The sequence below is a fragment of the Saccopteryx leptura genome, chromosome 10 (genome assembly GCF_036850995.1).
Source record: "Saccopteryx leptura isolate mSacLep1 chromosome 10, mSacLep1_pri_phased_curated, whole genome shotgun sequence".
In the NCBI taxonomy this organism is placed as follows: Eukaryota; Metazoa; Chordata; class Mammalia; order Chiroptera; family Emballonuridae; genus Saccopteryx; species Saccopteryx leptura.
The window spans coordinates 15,780,472-15,799,132 of record NC_089512.1 but is presented as its reverse complement, the minus strand read 5'-3'; the positions used below and the strand labels follow the sequence as shown (position 1 = coordinate 15,799,132).

At 52.1% G+C, this 18,661-nt stretch overlaps 2 protein-coding genes across 2 annotated transcripts in view; both read right to left on the bottom strand.

Moving 5' to 3' along the window:
• EPM2AIP1 (EPM2A interacting protein 1) overlaps positions 1 to 18,661 on the bottom strand; it is an 835,019-nt gene that overhangs the window by 573,070 nt on the left and 243,288 nt on the right. The gene's annotated exons all lie outside the window — the stretch shown is intronic.
• The window catches only part of DCLK3 (doublecortin like kinase 3), a 48,975-nt gene that overhangs the window by 19,379 nt on the left and 10,935 nt on the right, over positions 1 to 18,661 (bottom strand). Inside the window, exon 2 of the mRNA XM_066351663.1 lies at positions 2,874 to 4,789. Within this exon, the coding sequence (XP_066207760.1) occupies positions 2,874 to 4,789 (1,916 nt within the window). The remainder of the gene's footprint in view (positions 1 to 2,873; positions 4,790 to 18,661) is intronic.

Below are 18,661 nucleotides of genomic sequence, written 5' to 3'. Positions count from 1 at the left end.
AGTGATCTCATGCCACATCCTGGAGAACTTGTGTAACTGGGACAGTGCTTTCACGAGGCACGCGCCCAGAATGTTCAGCTCACGAGCCCGGCCGGGGCCTCTGGGTAGAACCTCGCCTGCTGGGATAATTCAGGAGGAACATCAGAGGGTCATTAAAGAACAACTGCTCTGTTGCCATTCCAAAGTGGCCACAATAAACAGTGGATAGCACAGCACACAGGGAGATCACCGGGTCTCAGACCCAGACGACAGAAACTAAAAGCAACTGAAGAAAAGATGAGGACATGGCCCTGGCTGGTTGGCTCAGCGGTAGAGCATCGGCCTGGCGTGTAGAAGTCCCGGGTTCGATTCCCGGCCAGGGCACATAGGAGAAGCGCCCATTTGCTTCTCCACCCCTCCCCCTTCCTCTCTGTCTCTCTCTTCCCCTCCCGCAGCCAAGGCTCCATTGGAGCAAAGATGGCCCGGGCGCTGGGGATGGCTCCTTGGCCTCTGCCCCAGGCGCTAGAGTGGCTCTGGTCACGGCAGAGCGATACCCCAGAGGGGCAGAGCATCGCCCCTGGTGGGCGTGCCAGGTGGATCCTGGTCGGGGGGCGCATGCGGGAGTCTGTCTGACTGTCTCTCCCCATTTCCAGCTTCAGAAAAAAAAAAAAAAAAAAGAAAGGACGAGGACACTCAGCTCAAGAGGAGTTATCTGATGGCTGTTCAGACCACTCAGCACTCAGGCAAGCAAAGTACTGAAATAATTCTAAGAATCTGGGCAAAAACAAGGTCACATGACTCAGTGGTCAGCATAGACCTCGTATCACCAGATAATTAGCTTGACTCACTCCTGGTTTCATTCTCCTTGTGGGAGCAGTTTACAGAACAGATGAATGCACGGGGATGATGTTTCCAAGCTGGGTCTACAGCCATGGAAATGAAAGGAAACAGGCTAAATTCCTGGGGGGGTGGGGGGGACGACTCATTGAGATCACTGTCTCCATTCATTATGGCTTTCGTCTGCAGCAACCTGATTTCGCTCATCCACATTACCCACCGTAATGTCACAGTTATTCTGAGATGATCAGAACATTGGTAGCTGCCACTGATGGAACGCTCACTACTTCCCCGGCAGCGTGAGACATTTGCATTCATTCATTCATTTATTTATTCATCCAACTAACCTTTCATGAACATCCACCATATGGCAGAACTGTTTTCGGTTTCAGGGTATAATCTGAATAAAACAAAGTCCCTACTCTCATAGAACTTTCTTCCCAAAAGAGGAGAAAGGAAACAGAAGACTAACTATAGACTGTGTCAGATGATGATCAGAGCGATGAAGAAGAGACTGGGAGAAAGGAGCCAGAGGGTGACCATGTACATATCCTGTCCTAACGGGACCACCAGGACCACACTTGTGATTCGGGAACACACTGGGTTTAGTGACAAGTGGCAACCAAGGCGAACACCCACCACGGGGATCCAGGCATCTAAGAAGCGACACTGTTCAATGAACATGTTGTAAGACCTGGGCTGTGTTAGGTGATTTGGGGCAGGGTTCACAAAAGCAGGATTTTGTTCCGAATCAAATACTGTCAGAAAGAGAGAGTTCATTCTATGACTGGGCATCTTAGTGACTCCAATCTAGAAAGTGGGAAAGATGAAGTGAGGCAGATACTCACAGTAGCCAGAAGGGGGCTGTACGGCCATATTTGTGGTTTGAAAAACCTTTTTTTCTATCTGCATTGGGGCATGATTACAAAGGGGTCCTGCATCTGTCTTGACCCACCACGGTCACAGAGTGACCTTATCTGACATTAGTGTTCCGTGAAAGTGTTTATGCTCAACAGGAGAACCCCACGGCTGAGCTGTGAGCACCAGGCCGGCTCCCAGCTATCAGGGCCTGCGTTTCTCTTTCCTGGGCTCAATGCTCATTCAGCCTTCCAAGGTCAGTACTAGGTACGACTACCATTCCTCCTGTGTGAATGAGAAAGTAAGGCCCGAAGAGGTGAAGGACTTACCCTACAGCAAGCAATTAAGAAAGCCAGGATTTGAAGCACGCTATCCCACCCCCGAGCCAGCCTCTGAACCACTATACACACAAGTCCCAGCACTGCGAGCCTTTTGAACTTTTGTGGTAGAAAGTTATCTTCAAAAGGGTCGGGGGATAATTTCAACGGGACGGTGGGCACTCAGCCGGCAGGGGAAACTGCTGTCAGTCGATACCTAGGCCAGAGTTTTTGCAAAGGCCCAAGAAATATGTCCACCTGATCGGCGTCCAGGTGACTGTATTTTACTGCTAGGGGAGGGATGAAAAAACATATGCCATTTTATTTAAGTGGGAAGGTTTCTTTTTCAATAATCTCATCAAAACTGATTTAGGTCAGCAACTCAATAAACCACAACCAAAGTTTTCAATTCTGGACCAAGTAGGTTAGAAACAGCATAAAGGTGCCCTGGCCAGTTGGCTCAGCGGTAGAGCGTCGACCTGGCGTGAGGGGGACCCGGGTTCGATTCCCGGCCAGGGCACATAGAAGCGCCCATTTGCTTCTCCACCCCCCCTCCTTCCTCTCTGTCTCTCTCTTCCCCTCCCGCAGCCGAGGCTCCATTGGAGCAAAGATGGCCCAGGCGCTGGGGATGGCTCCTTGGCCTCTGCCCCAGGTGCTAGAGTGGCTCTGGTCACGGCAGAGCATCGCCCCCTGGTGGGCAGAGCGTCGCCCCTGGTGGGCGTGCCGGGTGGATCCCGGTCGGGCGCATGCGGGAGTCTGTCTGACTGTCTCTCCCCGTTTCCACCTTCAGAAAAATACAAAAAAAAAAAAAAAGAAACAGCATAAAGGAGATGGGCTAGCATGCAAGGGCAGCAGAGGCTGAGGCAGCGGCTCAGGGCTTACCAGCAGGTTCTCCGGCTTGAGGTCCCGGTGGACGATGTTCTTGTCGTGCATGTGGACGAGAGCCTGACACAAGTCCGTGAACAGGCGGGCGGCCGTGCGCTCTGGGAACTTCACGTTCTCTAGGATGGCATCGAAGAGGTCCCCGCCCGCCACGTACTCCATGATCAGGTAGATCTCCGCGTCCGTTTCGTACACCTCGTGCAACTTCACGATGTTGGGATGAGAGAGGCTCTGGATAATGAAGATCTCGCTGTCGACCATGTCCTCCTTGCCCTTGAGCTTGGACTTGTCCACGATCTTCATGGCGAAGGCCTGCCCGGTCTCGCGGTGGCGGCACTCCTTCACCACGGCGAAGTTCCCGTCCCCCAGGACCCGGCCGGTCTCGTACTGCTTCTCCACGCCGGCCGAGATGATGCCCGCGGGCCGGCGCGTCCGGCCAGCCCTCTCCGGCCGGCTCTCTTCTGTCCTCGCCTTGGGCTCCTTGTCTGCCTTGGCGGGCTGGTCCTCCCTGGGAAGCGCCCTCCTGCCTCCTGACGCACCTGGACTTCTCTCCTTCTCCGCCTCCTGCTCTTCCCCTGCAGTCTGGGGGGGCTTCCCGGAGTCGGCCTGGTGGTGTTCCCTGAGAAACCAGCCTGCGTGCTTGTTCCTGGAGTCCTTCTTCCCGTCCCTCGGCCCCTGCTCTCTGACGGGCTGAGCTTCCCCGACACCCTTCTGGGCCTGGGCTGCCCCCGGCGGCTGACCTTCCTGACCTGCGGGGTCCTTCTGACCTTCCTGACCCGCGGGGTCCTTGTCCTCTTTCCTGTCCGTGCTCTTGCTGGGTCTCCTCGGCTCCTGGGTGGGCTTCCTGGGGCTGCTCCTGTGGCCGTCGCCCTTCCTCTCCTCCTCCCCACCTGGAGGGTGGGCCTCGGGGGACCTCCTGCGGCTCCTGGTCCTCGCCAGCTTCTCCGCGGCGGCGGCGTAGAGCGGGCCCTTGCCCGTGTCCAGCTCGCCGGTCCCCGGGGGCGGCCGCTCGCTCTGCAGGCTCCCCCGCAGCTCTCTCTCTCGCTTGCACTTCTCACACCTGACGATCTCGCCCGAGGTCCTCTCGATCTCCACTCCCAGGTGCCTCTCCCCACTGGCACGCTTCTCCAGCGTGGCCTCCCTGGGGGGCTTGCTGGCTTCCCTGGGGGGCTGGCTGGTGGGCTCGGGCTCCCGGCCGCCCCTCCCCCGCGGCTTCTGGGCCCCCGCCCTGCCCTCCCGCGATGACTCCGCGGGGCTCTTCCCCTGATGGCCCGTGGCCGCCATGGGCCCAGCAGCCTCACCGCAGCTCTTGGCCGTCTGGGCCCCCCCACCGTGGAGACCCCCTTTCGGAGCCTTGCTACAAAGCCTGCTTCTCAGACTCGGAGAAGGGAGCCGGCTGTGTTGGGTCCAGGTCAGGGCCCGGGCTTTTCCAGGATACAGTTCTTCCATGGCCACCTGAATGTTCTTCAATGTCAAGGGCTCCTTGCCCACGGCTATGAAAGCATCCCCCTCCCGGAAGAACTCAGAGACGCTCCGGACTTCCTTGCCCTTGAGGTTGAACAGCTTCCTCACGCGATCATTCTTCCACCTCGGGAAGCCCAAGGCCTCGGAGACGTCGGCCAGGAGCTGCTCGAAGGTCTGCACCGAGCGCCTGTTGAGGAGCAGGGTGATCCTCCGGAGCGGGTGCCCGCCCGGCTTCACCACGGTCACCACCCTGGGCTTCAGGGGGCTGCCTTCTGCGTGGACGCAGTGCAGGCCGTTCTGAGGGCCGAACATGGGCAACACGGAGGCCCGGGGGCCCGGGAGCGGCTTCTCCAGATTCCCCCGGCCAGCAGGCAGCCATGTGCCCTGCAGCTTCCGCTCCATGATTCTTGAGCTTAAATATCTTAGAGAATGGTCACAAAGGCCTCGATGTCCTGCAAGAGGAAAATGACAATACGGGATTAATCAATATGGGTTCAAAGAGCAGTTTGGCCTTCAGCAAGTTTACTAAAGATTACTGATTCTCCTGGCCAGGAGGTGGCACAGTGGATAGAGCAGCGACCTGGGACACTGAGGACCCAGGTTTAAAACGCCAACATCACCAGCTTGAGTGCACGCTTACCAGATAGAGCACAGGGTTGCTGGCTTCAGCATGGGGTGGTAGACATGACCCCATGGTCCCTGGCTTGAGTTCAAAGGTCGCTGGCTTGAAGCCCAAGTTTGCTGGCTTGAGCCCAAGGTGGCTGGCTTGAGCAAGGGGTCCCTGGCAGCCCCCTGATCAAGGCACATATGAGAAAGCAATCAATGAACAACAACTAAGGTGCCACAATGAAGAATCGATGCTTCTCATCTCTCTCCCTTCCTGTCTGTTCCTATCTGTCCCTCTCTCTGTCTCTGTTTCTCTGTCTCTATCTCTCTCGCTAAAGAAACCAAGGTCATTTTAACATTCAGAGCTCTAATACTGTGAATGTGTTTATTCCCGTTGTATTTCCGGAGAAACTGAATAAATAAAGAAAGTAAAACGTTGTATTTCCTGGATCAACTGTACTGAGCTAGAATAAAGTAGATGAGACAGAAGTTTCCGTGTCTGTCCAGGTCAGGAAAGGAAACAGAAATGTGACAGGATGTGTAAGATCAGTTCAACCCCAAGGGTGGGCTGCGAGTTATTCAAAGATCCATACATCACATCCACACGCAGGAATCTGCCGTCTACGCTTCCTTTCAAAAGAAGTCACAAGTAAGTTTTTTGAAGTGCATTTGACTTGTTGCAGAAACTCCAGTCGTGCCAGGATGGGCAGTTTGGCCAAGCATATTCACCCAGAATGTTTTCTGTTTTGGGGGGGCTTTTTTTGTTTTTTAATTATAACTTACAATCTGTTCTGCAATCATTCCCTTCTAGTCACAGGTGTCAGAGTAGATGACAAGTGGTGGCTGGTACGGACCTTCCCACATGCCACAGATTTATGAGCTTAACAATCACATTTACAGTGAAACTATTTATGGACATCTGTTATTCCTTTCCCTCTCACGCTGTCCCTCATCTGCCTCCATTTTCGTCAAAGAGAGTCGCTGCTGAGAGAGAGATCCACGGGAGTAATACGTGTGTGTGTTCCTCGCTGGAGGAATGAAGGAAGGGCGCCAAGGAGGGTGACCTTCAAAGGCAGGTGCAAAGGGCCCAGGGTTCTCGTCTGTTAGTCTTATGATGAGAGTAAGACTAACAGAGTAAAACCTTCAATACACACTTGTTGCTAAGGAAATGGAAGAAAAAAAAAATCTCTATTCCAGGGAAGGGAGAGAAGAGAGAAATTTTCAGGGAGAGCCAGGAGGACAAGCGGGCATTCGGTAAATACATTAGGGATGTGAAAGAGTTTGGCATGAAAAGAGGATCAGGAGGGTCCCAGAGAAAGGTCCAGTATGGGACGTCGGGGACGCCAAGATCGATCCTCAGGGAACAGGACGGACGCCACGGGGACTCACATGTTGCGTGGTGGCCTAGGATGACCAAGAGGCAAGTCATGATGGGACCGGTGGCCCCAAGATCCCTAACAGTGAAATTGTGGAGTCTGGGTGTGTAGTGACAGATGACTTGACCCTGTGGTAGCCAGAGTCGGGGCTGAAAGACGCATGGTCTCTGGGGTGGTTGTACCCAGCCAGTTTCCCCAGACCCAAGCTCAGAACCACCCTGACTCCTGCTGGTTAGGAGAACAATCGGAAACAGCCCGTCTCTGAACCCAGGAGAGGTGCCACAAGCCTGGCCCCCACCCCAAGGTGCAGACACACAGGATGTGAAGACAGAGCCGCTCTGCCCCCAACACATCACCATCAGGCATGCTCAGTCCACTGCCCAGACATTCACAGACGCATTCAAATACCTCTGCAGGGGCCCTGGCCGGTTGGCTCAGCGGTAGAGCGTCGGCCTGGCGTGTGGGGGACCCGGGTTCGATTCCCGGCCAGGGCACATAGGAGAAGCGCCCATTTGCTTCTCCACCCCCACCCCCTCCTTCCTCTCTGTCTCTCTCTTCCCCTCCCGCAGCCAAGGCTCCATTGGAGCAAAGATGGCCCGGGCGCTGAGGATGGCTCCTTGGCCTCTGCCCCGGGCGCTGGAGTGGCTCTGGTCGTGGCAGAGCGACGCCCCGGAGGGGCAGAGCGTCGCCCCCTGGTGGGCAGAGCGTCGCCCCTGGTGGGAGTGCCGGGTGGATCCCGGTCGGGCGCATGCGGGAGTCTGTCTGACTGTCTCTCCCCGTTTCCAGCTTTTAAAAAAATAAAAAAGAAAAAAAAGAAAGAAAAAACCTCTGCGGTGTGGGGCAGGAGTGAGAACTGAGATCTCCACCTCCCCAACATAACTGGGGTCTGTCTGCTTCAAGCTACTTGGGAGCATAGGAAAACACCACCGCAAGAGGCAAATATCACCCTGGCTGGATGGTTCAGTTGGTTAGAGCATCGTCCAGAAGTGCAGAGGTTGCTGGTTCGGTCCCCAATCAGGGCACATACAGGAACAGCTCAATGTTCCTGTCTCTCTCTCTCTCCCCCCACCCTCTTCTTCTCTCACTAAAATCAATAAATAATATATATGCAAATATGTTTATCATTTCTTTCACAAGCCCTCCTCCCCTCTTTAAAATTTTTAGTCCAGAGTCAAGTTTTCTTCTTTTAAGGTAAGAGAATAAAATCAGGAAACGGAATGGCTGGTCCTTGGTCAAGGAGAGCAAACATTAGAGACAGAAAGAACATGATACACCCCGTGGGCCCCGGGCTGGTCTCCAGGAAGTCTCGTCTCCCAAGGACAATGGCACACTGAGTACTTTTAGGCTGACTGTAAGCAGCCTTATCCGGTACCTACCCCCAGTCAACCCAAACAAAACACCAAAGGCCGGCCCACGTCTACGCATCTCCAATAACAACTTCCAAAATCAATTAAATGCAATCATGAGAGGTTGCTGGTAGTTCTACCCATCTCAACCTACAAAAAAAATGGAAATTTCAGGCCCTGGCCAGTTGGCTCAGTGGTAGAGCGTCGGCCTGGCGTGCAGAAGTCCCGGGTTCGATTCCCGGCCAGGGCACACAGGAGAAGCGCCCATCTGCTTCTCCACCCCTCCCCCTCTCCTTCCTCTCTGTCTCTCTCTTCCCCTCCCGCAGCGAGGCTCCATTGGAGCAAGGATGGCCCGGGCGCTGGGGATGGCTCCTTGGCCTCTGCCCCGGGCGCTGGAGTGGCTCTGGTCGAGACAGAGCGACGCCTGGAAGGGCAGAGCATTGCCCCCTGGTGGGCGTCGCGTCACCCCCTGGTGGGCGTGCCCGGGTGGATTAGGTCGGGCGCATGCAGGAGTCTGTCTGACTGTTTATCCCCGTTTCCAGCTTTAAAAAGAATATAAAAAAAAAAAATGGAAATTTCATATGGTTCAACCTAATTTGATCTAGGTTAGTACCCCCTACTTTGTCCTTAGATTAACAGTAAATAGTTAACAAAGGTACAGATAATAAAAATTAAACATACTAATCCAATGAACAATGTGAACTGAGGAACAGAATAGAGGCAGAGGCAGGATCAAAGGGACCAGAGGGAAGGCGGACAGAGGGAAAGGGGATGAGAAGATGGGATCAGAGAAGGGAAAGAGATTGGTGAAATTATATATACGTAACACAGCATTATAGAGAACAGGACAGCAAATCCTGGAGGGAAGGGGGGAAGGCATTGGGGGGAGGGGGCAAAAGGTGGGGCCGAGGGGAACACGGGGTAGGGGGATGTATTCAGGGAGACATTTGAATCTATGTAAACACAATAAATTAAAATCAATAAAAAAAAATTAAACATCCTAATTCCTGGTCCTTGGTCACCAACCTGGTGGCTTCCGAGGAAGTGACACAGAGAAAGGGTGCTCTGGCAGCACCCGGTTTTTCTGTCAACTTCCTACAACAGAGACTGGCCTCAACCTGACAGTCTGCTGTTCTGCCCTCGTCCACCACAAATCGGGCACCCTCAACCCCACGCACGGAGCAGAACAAGCACTGCCTTCGCTGAGCCACTCCTCTGCTCAAGCCTCTCGTGGCTCTATTACCACCTGTTAGACAAGAAACCCCAACTCCTCAACCTGACATGGAAGGTCCTCCACAATCCGGTGGTCCCCATCCATCCCACACCCACTCTACCCTCCTTCCTCCCCTATCCACGCCTCACCATCTTGTAAGACCGAAGACCCACATCCACCATTAAATCTTCCCTGACCTCACAAGGTCATAGTCACAGCTCCCTCTGTGGAAGACCTAACTGCTTGTGTCATTAAACCAACATTTAGCCCTGGCCGGTTGGCTCAGTGGTAGAGCGTCGGCCTGGCGTGCAGAAGTCCCGGGTTCAATTCCCAGCCAGGGCACACAGGAGAGGCACCCATCTGCTTCTCCACCCCTCCCCCTCTCCTTCCTCTCTGTCTCTCTCTTCCCCTCCCTCAGCGAGGCTCCATTGGAGCAAAGATGGCCCAGGTGCTGGGGATGGCTCCTTGCCCTCTTCCCCAGGGCTGGAGTGGCTCTGGTCGCGGCAGAGCGACGCCCCGGAGGGGCAGAGCATCGCCCCCTGGTGGGCAGAGCGTTGCCCCCTGGTGGGCGTGCTGGGTGGATCCCGGTCGGGTGCATGCAGGAGTCTGTCTGACTGTCTCTCCCCGTTTCCAGCTTCAGAAAAAAAAAAAAAAAAAAAAAAAAAAAAAAACTCAATTGTAGAAAAAAAAAACCCAACATTTAGCATGGATGCTTGAGACCCAAGACCAGCACTTGTCCGCAGAACTCCTGGCCTCCCCTCCGCACATCTCACCTAATTGTTACTTCATCTCCACGGGTGTAAATATTCTCCCTCTCCGCTAAACGGAAACTCTCCAGAAAACAGACACCTTGGATTATACAGATCCCCCTACGCCATCCTATTACACGCAAGAGGTTCTGGAGATTTGGGAAACCTAACATCAAACACTTATCTCAAGTCAGGCTTCCAGCTGTCACTGTGAATAACTAACTGAGTGGAACTGCTCCCAGCCCTGGTAGATGTCACACAACAGACCTCCTCAATAGATTAAACAAGAGGGGGGGGGATCATGATCCCCCCTAAACCCATGTATCAATACATCCCATAAAGATGTCTTTATCCTATAAAGACAATACGATGCTAAATGCAAGTCGGCAGGGTGAACTTGCCACTCACGTAGCAATTAAAATAGAAAAACAGAAGGGACAGGATAGTAACAGAAACACTCCAGAAAATCTAAGCGTACAGCTCTGCTGGGGAGAAAAATATAAACGGACAGCTTTTCTAGGGAGATAATCTAAGCGAACAGCGCTGCCTGCTCACGATCCCAGGATTTCTGACTGGCGTGACCCAGTAAACTCAGTAACTGCACAGGCATTTTGCTGTTATCATCTCTGATGGATTCGGCTCCTTTCAGCTGCCACAATTCAGATGAATTAACATAACCTGATTCCCCTGCGGTCAGCTCTACTACACCTTATTATACGGACAATTTACCAAAATGACTGGAAGTCACATTAACCCGGTTTCCTTTCTAGCCATGGATTATTACTTTGTTTATGCTGCTAATCATCAAGCTCAGGATCAAGAAAAAGATTTAATATATACTGCCAAAATTAATCTTTTGTCTTTTTCAGTCGGAACAAAGAGAGGGTACCTTTTCCTAATGTGGCTAAACCAGGGGTTCCCACTTCCGACGTACTGTGTTCTGCAGGGCAGGCGTTCTCAAATGTTAAAGTGCATATGCGCATGCGCGCGCGCCACACACGCACACACATACACATACGGCAGCTCCTAATTCCGTCAGTCCAGGTCCAGGGCGGGGCCCGAGACTCCGCATCCTGACAAGGTCCCCGGAGGTGCCAATGCTGCTGACCACATGTTGGGACACAAAGACACAGAGAGAGGTCCCAGAGCACCTCTGGGAGAGCTGGTCAAATACAATTATAACTATTAATAATTTCAAAGTAGCCCATAACCGACTCCTTGAAAACATGTTGTATCCAACAGTATCTTTTTTTTTCATAATGTGAAGATGTGACAGATTGTAATCAAAATGTGACATCATCGGTGCTTTGAAACAAAGACTCTGGTCATGACTTCCCTGCCAAAGGGTTTTCTTTTTAAGTACAGCAAACGGAAATGCGGGAGGGAGTGATGTATGTAGAACTTGACAACCCGGAGCGTGGGTATCACCGGGGCACCTGTTAGACATGCAGACTCTCAGGCCCCCACCCAGACCTCCAGAAGCAGATTCTGTGTGTTAACAAGACCCCCAGGTGGTCTGGTGCACATTAAAGTTTGAGAACACTTGCTACAGACTAGCTCTTGTTTCACCAAAGTCATCAGTAAACCAAAATATGCAGACCACAGCGGGAGCGATCATACAGTCCCTGGACTAGTGCATATCCATTTGATCAACCCTAGAAGTGTGACAGGTGACCTCACGACATCTAAACTGGGATCCAGTGTCGGCTTTGGCCCAGTGGCGAGTTTATTTCTCTGTTGCCTTTGTGTACAAGGTGCCAAATAGGCAGGCAAGAGGGTGGTCGAAGGGGGGAAAAGGGGGTGTTTTGTGCACAGGCACAAGTGGACACCTGGTAGGACATTAGCATAGGAGGCAATGACAAAAGACAGGAGAGCATGGCATCTGTGCCCTGCCCTCCCAACCCTTGGAGCACGGGGCTAAGGATGGATGCTGAGGAAGCCGTGTTTCAAAAGCCTGTGGGAGGCGCTGGGACCCAGGGGATAAGCGGCACAGGCCCCAGGGCCCTGGGAGTTGTGGGGGAGGGCAATATGGGCCCTGAGGACACACTGAGAGCCAGGGGACAGCAAGGGGAGGGGGCAGTGAGCAGTGACATATGACTAAGGAAGAACAGGAACCATGGTATACCTGAGCACAGGTGACAACCTGCCCTGGGGATTCCGAGGACACTGGCTGAGGTCCCGTGTGAGCTGGTGGAGCCTCCAGGACTCCAAGCTGAGCATTAACATTAACGCAGCCTCGTTGGCTCCCAGGGCTGGTGAGCCTTCGGACATGCCACTGACCACACAATGACCGTTTCCCTCCAACCGCTTTTCCTCCAGACGGACCCGTCTCCCAACTTCTGATCATTTTGTCACGCGAAGGCTTTATGCTCCTCTTTAGCCCGTGGTCTGTGTGCCACTGTTGGGGAGTCTCTCCACAGCTGCCGCCTGGTCCCTGGTGGTGTCCTCGGCAACATCTGATACTCGCTTGCTTTGACCGAAACTTCCCTGGGGACAGCTTATCTCTCGGTCTCACCCCTGGGTTTAATGTTTCCTCCCAACACTCCCAGCTCACCCACGATCTCATCCCTGGTTGCGGGTTGGGGTGGGACACTGCTCAGTCAGTAAAATTCCAGGAGGGCATGGTTCCCGGGTTGGCTGTTGCTTCCACTGACCTGGATTTTTAATCCCAGCTGTCTGCTGCAGCTCAGAGATTCACAATCACCTTGATTCTGGTGAGGTTTGCTTTTCCCGGTGCTGACCAGCTTGGCTCTTGGGATGTGTTTACTTGGAAGGCGAGCAGTGAAGTACACCCACCTGGGGCAAGTCTGCAGCTGATTTGATACCTGCAGGAAGACTTCACCGTGTTTTCCTTCCTCTGTCTGGTTATTGCACCCAAGGGCCGCGCCGGCCCCCGCGTCTCACCGACCTGTGTCACAGCAACACTCAAATACTGGGCTCGCTTCCCCAGGCTCCATCTATCCCTACAGGCGAGGCTGCAGAAATCATGCTCAAAGCCAACTCCTCCATCTTTTCTCTGGAAGGACGGAGCACAGCGATCTGATTTTCACAACTTCACGCCTTGGTTTGGATGGATCTTAGACTGATGTAAAGACCTCTGGAATATCTGAACCATCTGTCAGTGCCTAGCCTTGCAGCCTCTCCCCCCACATTTACCAGATGCTTGTCTGAGGAGCAGGCAGACCCTCCACCAGCTGTTATTGTACAGGACAGAGGATGCAAAGAGCCTGTGGAGTCTTTAGAGAGTGGTTTTGAAATGATTTTGACTTCTTTTTTTTTTTTCCTTCAGTGAGAAAGACAGAAAGACAGGAAGGGAGATGAGAAGTATCAACTCATAGTTGCATCACTTTAGTTGTTTATTGATTGCTCTCTTATACATGCCTTGACTAGGGGGCTCCAGCTGAGCCAGTGACCCCTTGCTCAAGCCAGCGACTTTGGGCTTCAAATCAGTGACCTTTGGGTTCAAGCCAGTGACTATGAGGTCATGTCTACGATCCCATACTCAAGCCAGCAACCCTACGCTCAAGCTGGTGAGCCCACACTCAAGCCGCAACCTCAGGGTTTCGAACACCTGGGTCCTCTGCCTCCCAGGCTAACACTCTATCCACTACACCACCACCTGGTCAGGTGATTTTGACTTCTTGATAAGACAACCTTCACATACAGCACAGAATTAAATAGCAAGCAAGTAAAGCAATAGAAGAGGAAATGTGTCCAAAATTTATATATACTTTTCATTCATATTCAGGAGACATGACATATTTGAAAAACACTGAGGCTGTTTATGTAAAATAATAGTAGGGAAAATATTATGAATAACTTCATGTTAATAAATAAGACAACTTAAATGAAATGGATGGATTCCATGAAAAATACATATTACCAAAGTTGACTCAAGAAGAAATAAATAAACTGAATAGCTCCACTGTGCTGTTTATCTGAGATTTATTTAGATACACCAGACTGAGGGAAAATTTTCCACAAATATTCAACACATGGTCATTTATAAGACTAACTGGATTTATAGGTAAAAATTGCTTATGTTAAAATATGCATTTTTTTTTTCTTTTTTGTACTTTTCTGAAGCTGGAAACGAGGAGGCAGTCAGACAGACTCCCGCATGCGCCCGACCGGGATCCACCCGGCACGCCCACCAGGGGGTGATGCTCTGCCCCTCCGGGGCATCGCTCTGTCGCAACCAGAGCCACTCTAGCGCCTGGGGCAGAGGCCAAGGAGCCATCCCCAGCACCCGGGCCATCTTTTGCTCCAATGGAGCCTCAGCTGCGGGAGGGGAAGAGAGAGACAGAGAGGAAGGAGAGGGGGAGGGGTGGAGAAGCAGATGGGCGCTTCTCCTGTGTGCCCTGGCCGGAAATCGAACCCAGGACTCCTGCACGCCAGGCTGACGCTCTACCACTGAGCCAACCAGCCAGGGCCAAAATATGCATCTTTTGTAAACAAAATTAAGGCCAACAACCAATCTAAGGAGAATGCAAAGGAGAATCTTAAGGAGAACCCACGCCTGGCCTGTGGTGGCACAGTGGATCAAGTGTCACCGGTTCAAAAGCCTGGATTGGCTTGGTCGAGGCACATATGGGAGTTGATGCTTCCTGATCCTCCTTTCTTCTCTCTTTCTCTCTCTTCCTTCCTCTCTCTCTCCCCCCTCTCCTCTCTAAAATGAATAAATATCTAAAGAAGAGAAGAAGAAGAAGAAGAAGAAGGCTCCATGTTCTACACAGAAAGAACTGTGTGAGTGAAAACCTTTACATGTTAGAACTGAAAGAGCCAGTAGCCTGCCACCCTGATTTTTTCAGAAACAACTGTAGACCAGAGAAGGTAAGCAATTAGCCCAAGGCTACACAGCTAGTTAGGAAGAACTGAAACAATCTTTCCACAGATCCTCAATCTTTTTGAACAATGGCTCGGACAGGTGCAGGGGTGTCATTTGAATCACAGAATAAAGCAAAGCTCACAGGATCACCCAGACAGAAATGGAGCAGGACTCACACCCATCAACGGGCATTGATACCAAAGCCAGCAGCCTCCCTTTAGCTCCGTTCTAATTGTTAAGCCAGCCAGCATCCCAACTGGAAAAAAGAAAATCACTCAGTGTTCCCGGAGCTGGCAATAAACAGGTGAGCTGCTCCCTGATATCCCCATAGACAGGATGATCTAAAAAAACAACTCCCTAAGCGCTTTAAGATTCCAAACAAGGACAAGTGATGGTAGGGTAAAGCAGATTAAGATGCAAACTCTTCTTCCTTTAGGAAATCCAAACTGGGCTTGGGTTTCCTCTAATTTAAAAGGAAAGAAGTCCTGGTTCCAAGATCTGACTGCAGAAGGCATCCAACAGGTGCCACAAAGCTCTAGCAGCAGCGCCAATATCCACCCTCAGTGCCAGAGGGGCCTCACCTATTTCTCAAAGAGTGCCCCGTGGTCCTCACTGACATGGGGGACTGCATAGCCACCACCAGCCCAGCCTCCCAGGATGACTGTAAAGACTGTAACAAAATGACAGGCATGCCCTGGCCAGTTGGCTCAGTGGTAGAGCATCGGCCTGGCGTGCGGAAGTCCCGGGTTCGATTCCCGGCCAGGGCACACAGGAGAAGCGCCCGTCTGCTTCTCCACCCCTCCCCCTCTCCTTCCTCTCTGTCTCTCTCTTCCCCTCCCGCAGCCAAGGCTCCATTGGAGCAAAGATGGCCCGGGCGCTGGGGATGGCTCCTTGGCCTCTGCCCCAGGCGTTAGAGTGGCTCTGGTCGTGACAGAGCGATGCCCCAGAGGGGCAGAGCATCGCCCCCTGGTGGGAAGAGCGTCGCCCCCTGGTGGGCGTGCCGGGTGGATCCCGGTCGGGCGCATGCGGGAGTCTGACTGTCTCTTCCCGTTTCCAGCTTCAGAAAAATACAAAAAAAAAAAAAGTGACAGGCATAAGGTCGCCTACATGTGGTAAGCGCTCAACACTTCATGGTTAAATCAGATTGGTAACAGTGGCACCGAGGGAAAACAGCCCGACTGCTGCACCTCAGCCTTCTGCGGGCATCCTATAAACGCCTGCACCAACACTGCTGTCTTCAGAGCCCTGACAAGGTGAGCCTTGGTAGCTTCTGGCTTCTCTAGGAGCTGTAGTTAAGCTGCTTCAGGATCCCTTCCAATGCTGTCTCTTGGCCTTGCCCAGACTATGTAATTTGCAGGGACAGGGACTACTAAAGAAATGGGCCTTGCCTGGCAAGACTCCAAACACACAGACGTGATGCCAGGAATGGGGTAGGCTGGCGACAAACAGGTGCTGGGTGAAAGGACCCGGGAACTCCACAGTCGGTGAAAACAGCCTACCAGTTGACTTCATAGTCATCAGAAGGTGCTGGGTGATCACAGCAACCATGTACTCAGGATTCTGCATCTGTTTCTGCCCCAGATCTCACTAAAGCTACTCAGTCGTGACCACGCTATAGGACCAGCATGGTTGTGGATACTGCAGGTGCCTACGGACATCCCCTCACCGGGCAGCGACCCCCACCCACCAGCTCTTAGGAACGTTGGCTGTTAAGGGGCCACCACTGCTCACTGACCCCAGGAAGTGCCCTCTGCTGGGAGCCGCTCCAGCAAGAAGTTACGCACCAAACCCACCTTCACAGGGTCAGCCCATAATGACTGACGGGCACAGGGAAGAGGACAAAAGACCAGCCTCACCCTAAGGTAGGACCAGCTCCTGGGTGCAGCTCATGCCCCAGATCTCTGGTGACTGGGAGCACATCCTTCCCACCTTGTCCCTCCTCCTCCCCTGACAACATTCCCCCCAAAATCACGTGCATGAAAACCCTACTCTCAGGTTCCGCTTCTGGGGAACCCAGACCCACACCGTGGCCCAAAATTATGAAAGGCCTTTCAATTTTAAAATATATATAAATGAGCACTGAGTGTTTCTATGGCCTTTTTCTTTTTTTTTCCAAATTCATAAGGAGAAGCTGTCCTTCCTCTCCTGTTTCATTAAAAACAAAAGGCAATTAACTGCCTCGACATGCCAGGAATGTCTTCAAACTGTTTCTCTCAACACACGTCCTTCCTGCCTTTGCTCAGGTCTCCCATCGATCCCATCAGGTCATTTCTCCAAGAGGCCTTCCCTGAAGACCCCCATTCCCTCATTTCCACTGCCTTCCCCCACCACTCCTGCTTCTGTCCCCATAACACTCACACTGGTGTCACACTCACACTGGTGCCACACTCACACTGGTGTCACACTCACACTGGTATCACACCACTGGTATCACACTCACATTGGTGTCACACTCACATTGGTGTCACACTCACACTGGTGTCACACCACTGGTATCACACTCACACTGGTGCCATACTCACACTGGTGTCACATCGCTGGTATCACACTCACACTGGTGTCACACTCACACTGGTGTCACACCGCTGGTATCATACTCACACTGGTGTCACACTCACACTGGTATCACACTCACACTGGTGTCACACACATTGGTATCACACTCACACTGGTGTCACACCACTGGTATCACACTCACACTGGTGTCACACACATTGGTATCACACTCACACTGGTGTCATACCGCTGGTATCACACTCACACTGGTGTCACACTCACACTGGTGTCATACCTCTGGTATCACACTCACACTGGTGTCATACCGCTGCTATCACACTCACACTGGTGTCACAATCACACTGGTGTCACACCGCTGCTATCACACTCACACTGGTGTCACAATCACACTGGCATCACACCGCTGGTATCACACTCACACTGGTGTCACAATCGCACTGGCATCACACCGCTGGTATCACACTCACACTGGTGTCACAATCGCACTGGTGTCACACTCACTGCTGGCATCACACTCACACTGGTGTCACACTCACTGCTGGTATCACAGTCACACTGGTATCACACTCACACTGGTGTCACACTCACACTGGTGTCACACCGCTGGTATCACACTCACACTGGTGTCACACTCACTGCTGGTGTCACACTCACCGCTGGTGTCACACTCACTGCTGGTGTCACACTCACACTGGTGTCACACTCACTGCTGGTATCACAGTCACACTGGTATCACACTCACACTGGTGTCACACTCACACTGGTGTCACACCGCTGGTATCACACTCACACTGGTGTCACACTCACTGCTGGTGCCACACTCACCGCTGTTGTCACACTCACTGCTGGTGTCACACTCACTGGTGTCACACTCACCGCTGGTGTCACACTCACACTGGTGTCACACTCACTGCTGGTGTCACACTCACTGGTGTCACACTCACCGCTGGTGTCACACTCACTGGTGTCACTCTCACTGCTGGTGTCACACTCACACTGGTGTCACACTCACCAACAGTGTTACAATGCTTACTGAGTGCTTCCCCCCCCCCGAATATCGCACCCCTCTAGCTTGGCTCCCTGACACACAAGAGCCAAACTAGCTACATGGGGCTGGTTTCTATTTATATTTGAAAGAATTTAAATTACTGTGCGCACCACTGTGGCCCGTAGTAGACAAAAAATCAATATATGCAAGTGAGTAAAAGATCAGTTCATGGGGATCATCAGTGATTCCCCAGTATCTAATTTTGTAACTTTTACAACTGGACACTTGAGATGTTTCTCGAGGATAGGAAAAAGAACTGTAAGAACATTTAAGAAAAGATTCCTTTAAAAAGCCATGAAACGTTATGACTATTACTGCTTCCATTTTTAACCGGTGTTAGTTCATTGTAGGTTAAAAAAAAAAAAAAAAACCACGATGCCAGTCTCCAGATGGAGACAGCCAGCGAGCCAGAAACTGCTGAGAATTTCTGACACCTTACTGAAGGCATCATGAAAAACAGAAAACTTTCCTTTTCTCTCCCCTGAGATGCGCCGATATTTAAAACCTCATCCCCCTCTTCTCAACAGAATAAAAACCTCACATCTATAGTAAGACTCCGTACTTAAAAGCCTACACATTGTGTCTACGGCCAGGAGAATATGCCGGGGGCAAGACAAAGAGATATCCATTCTGTCTCCTGA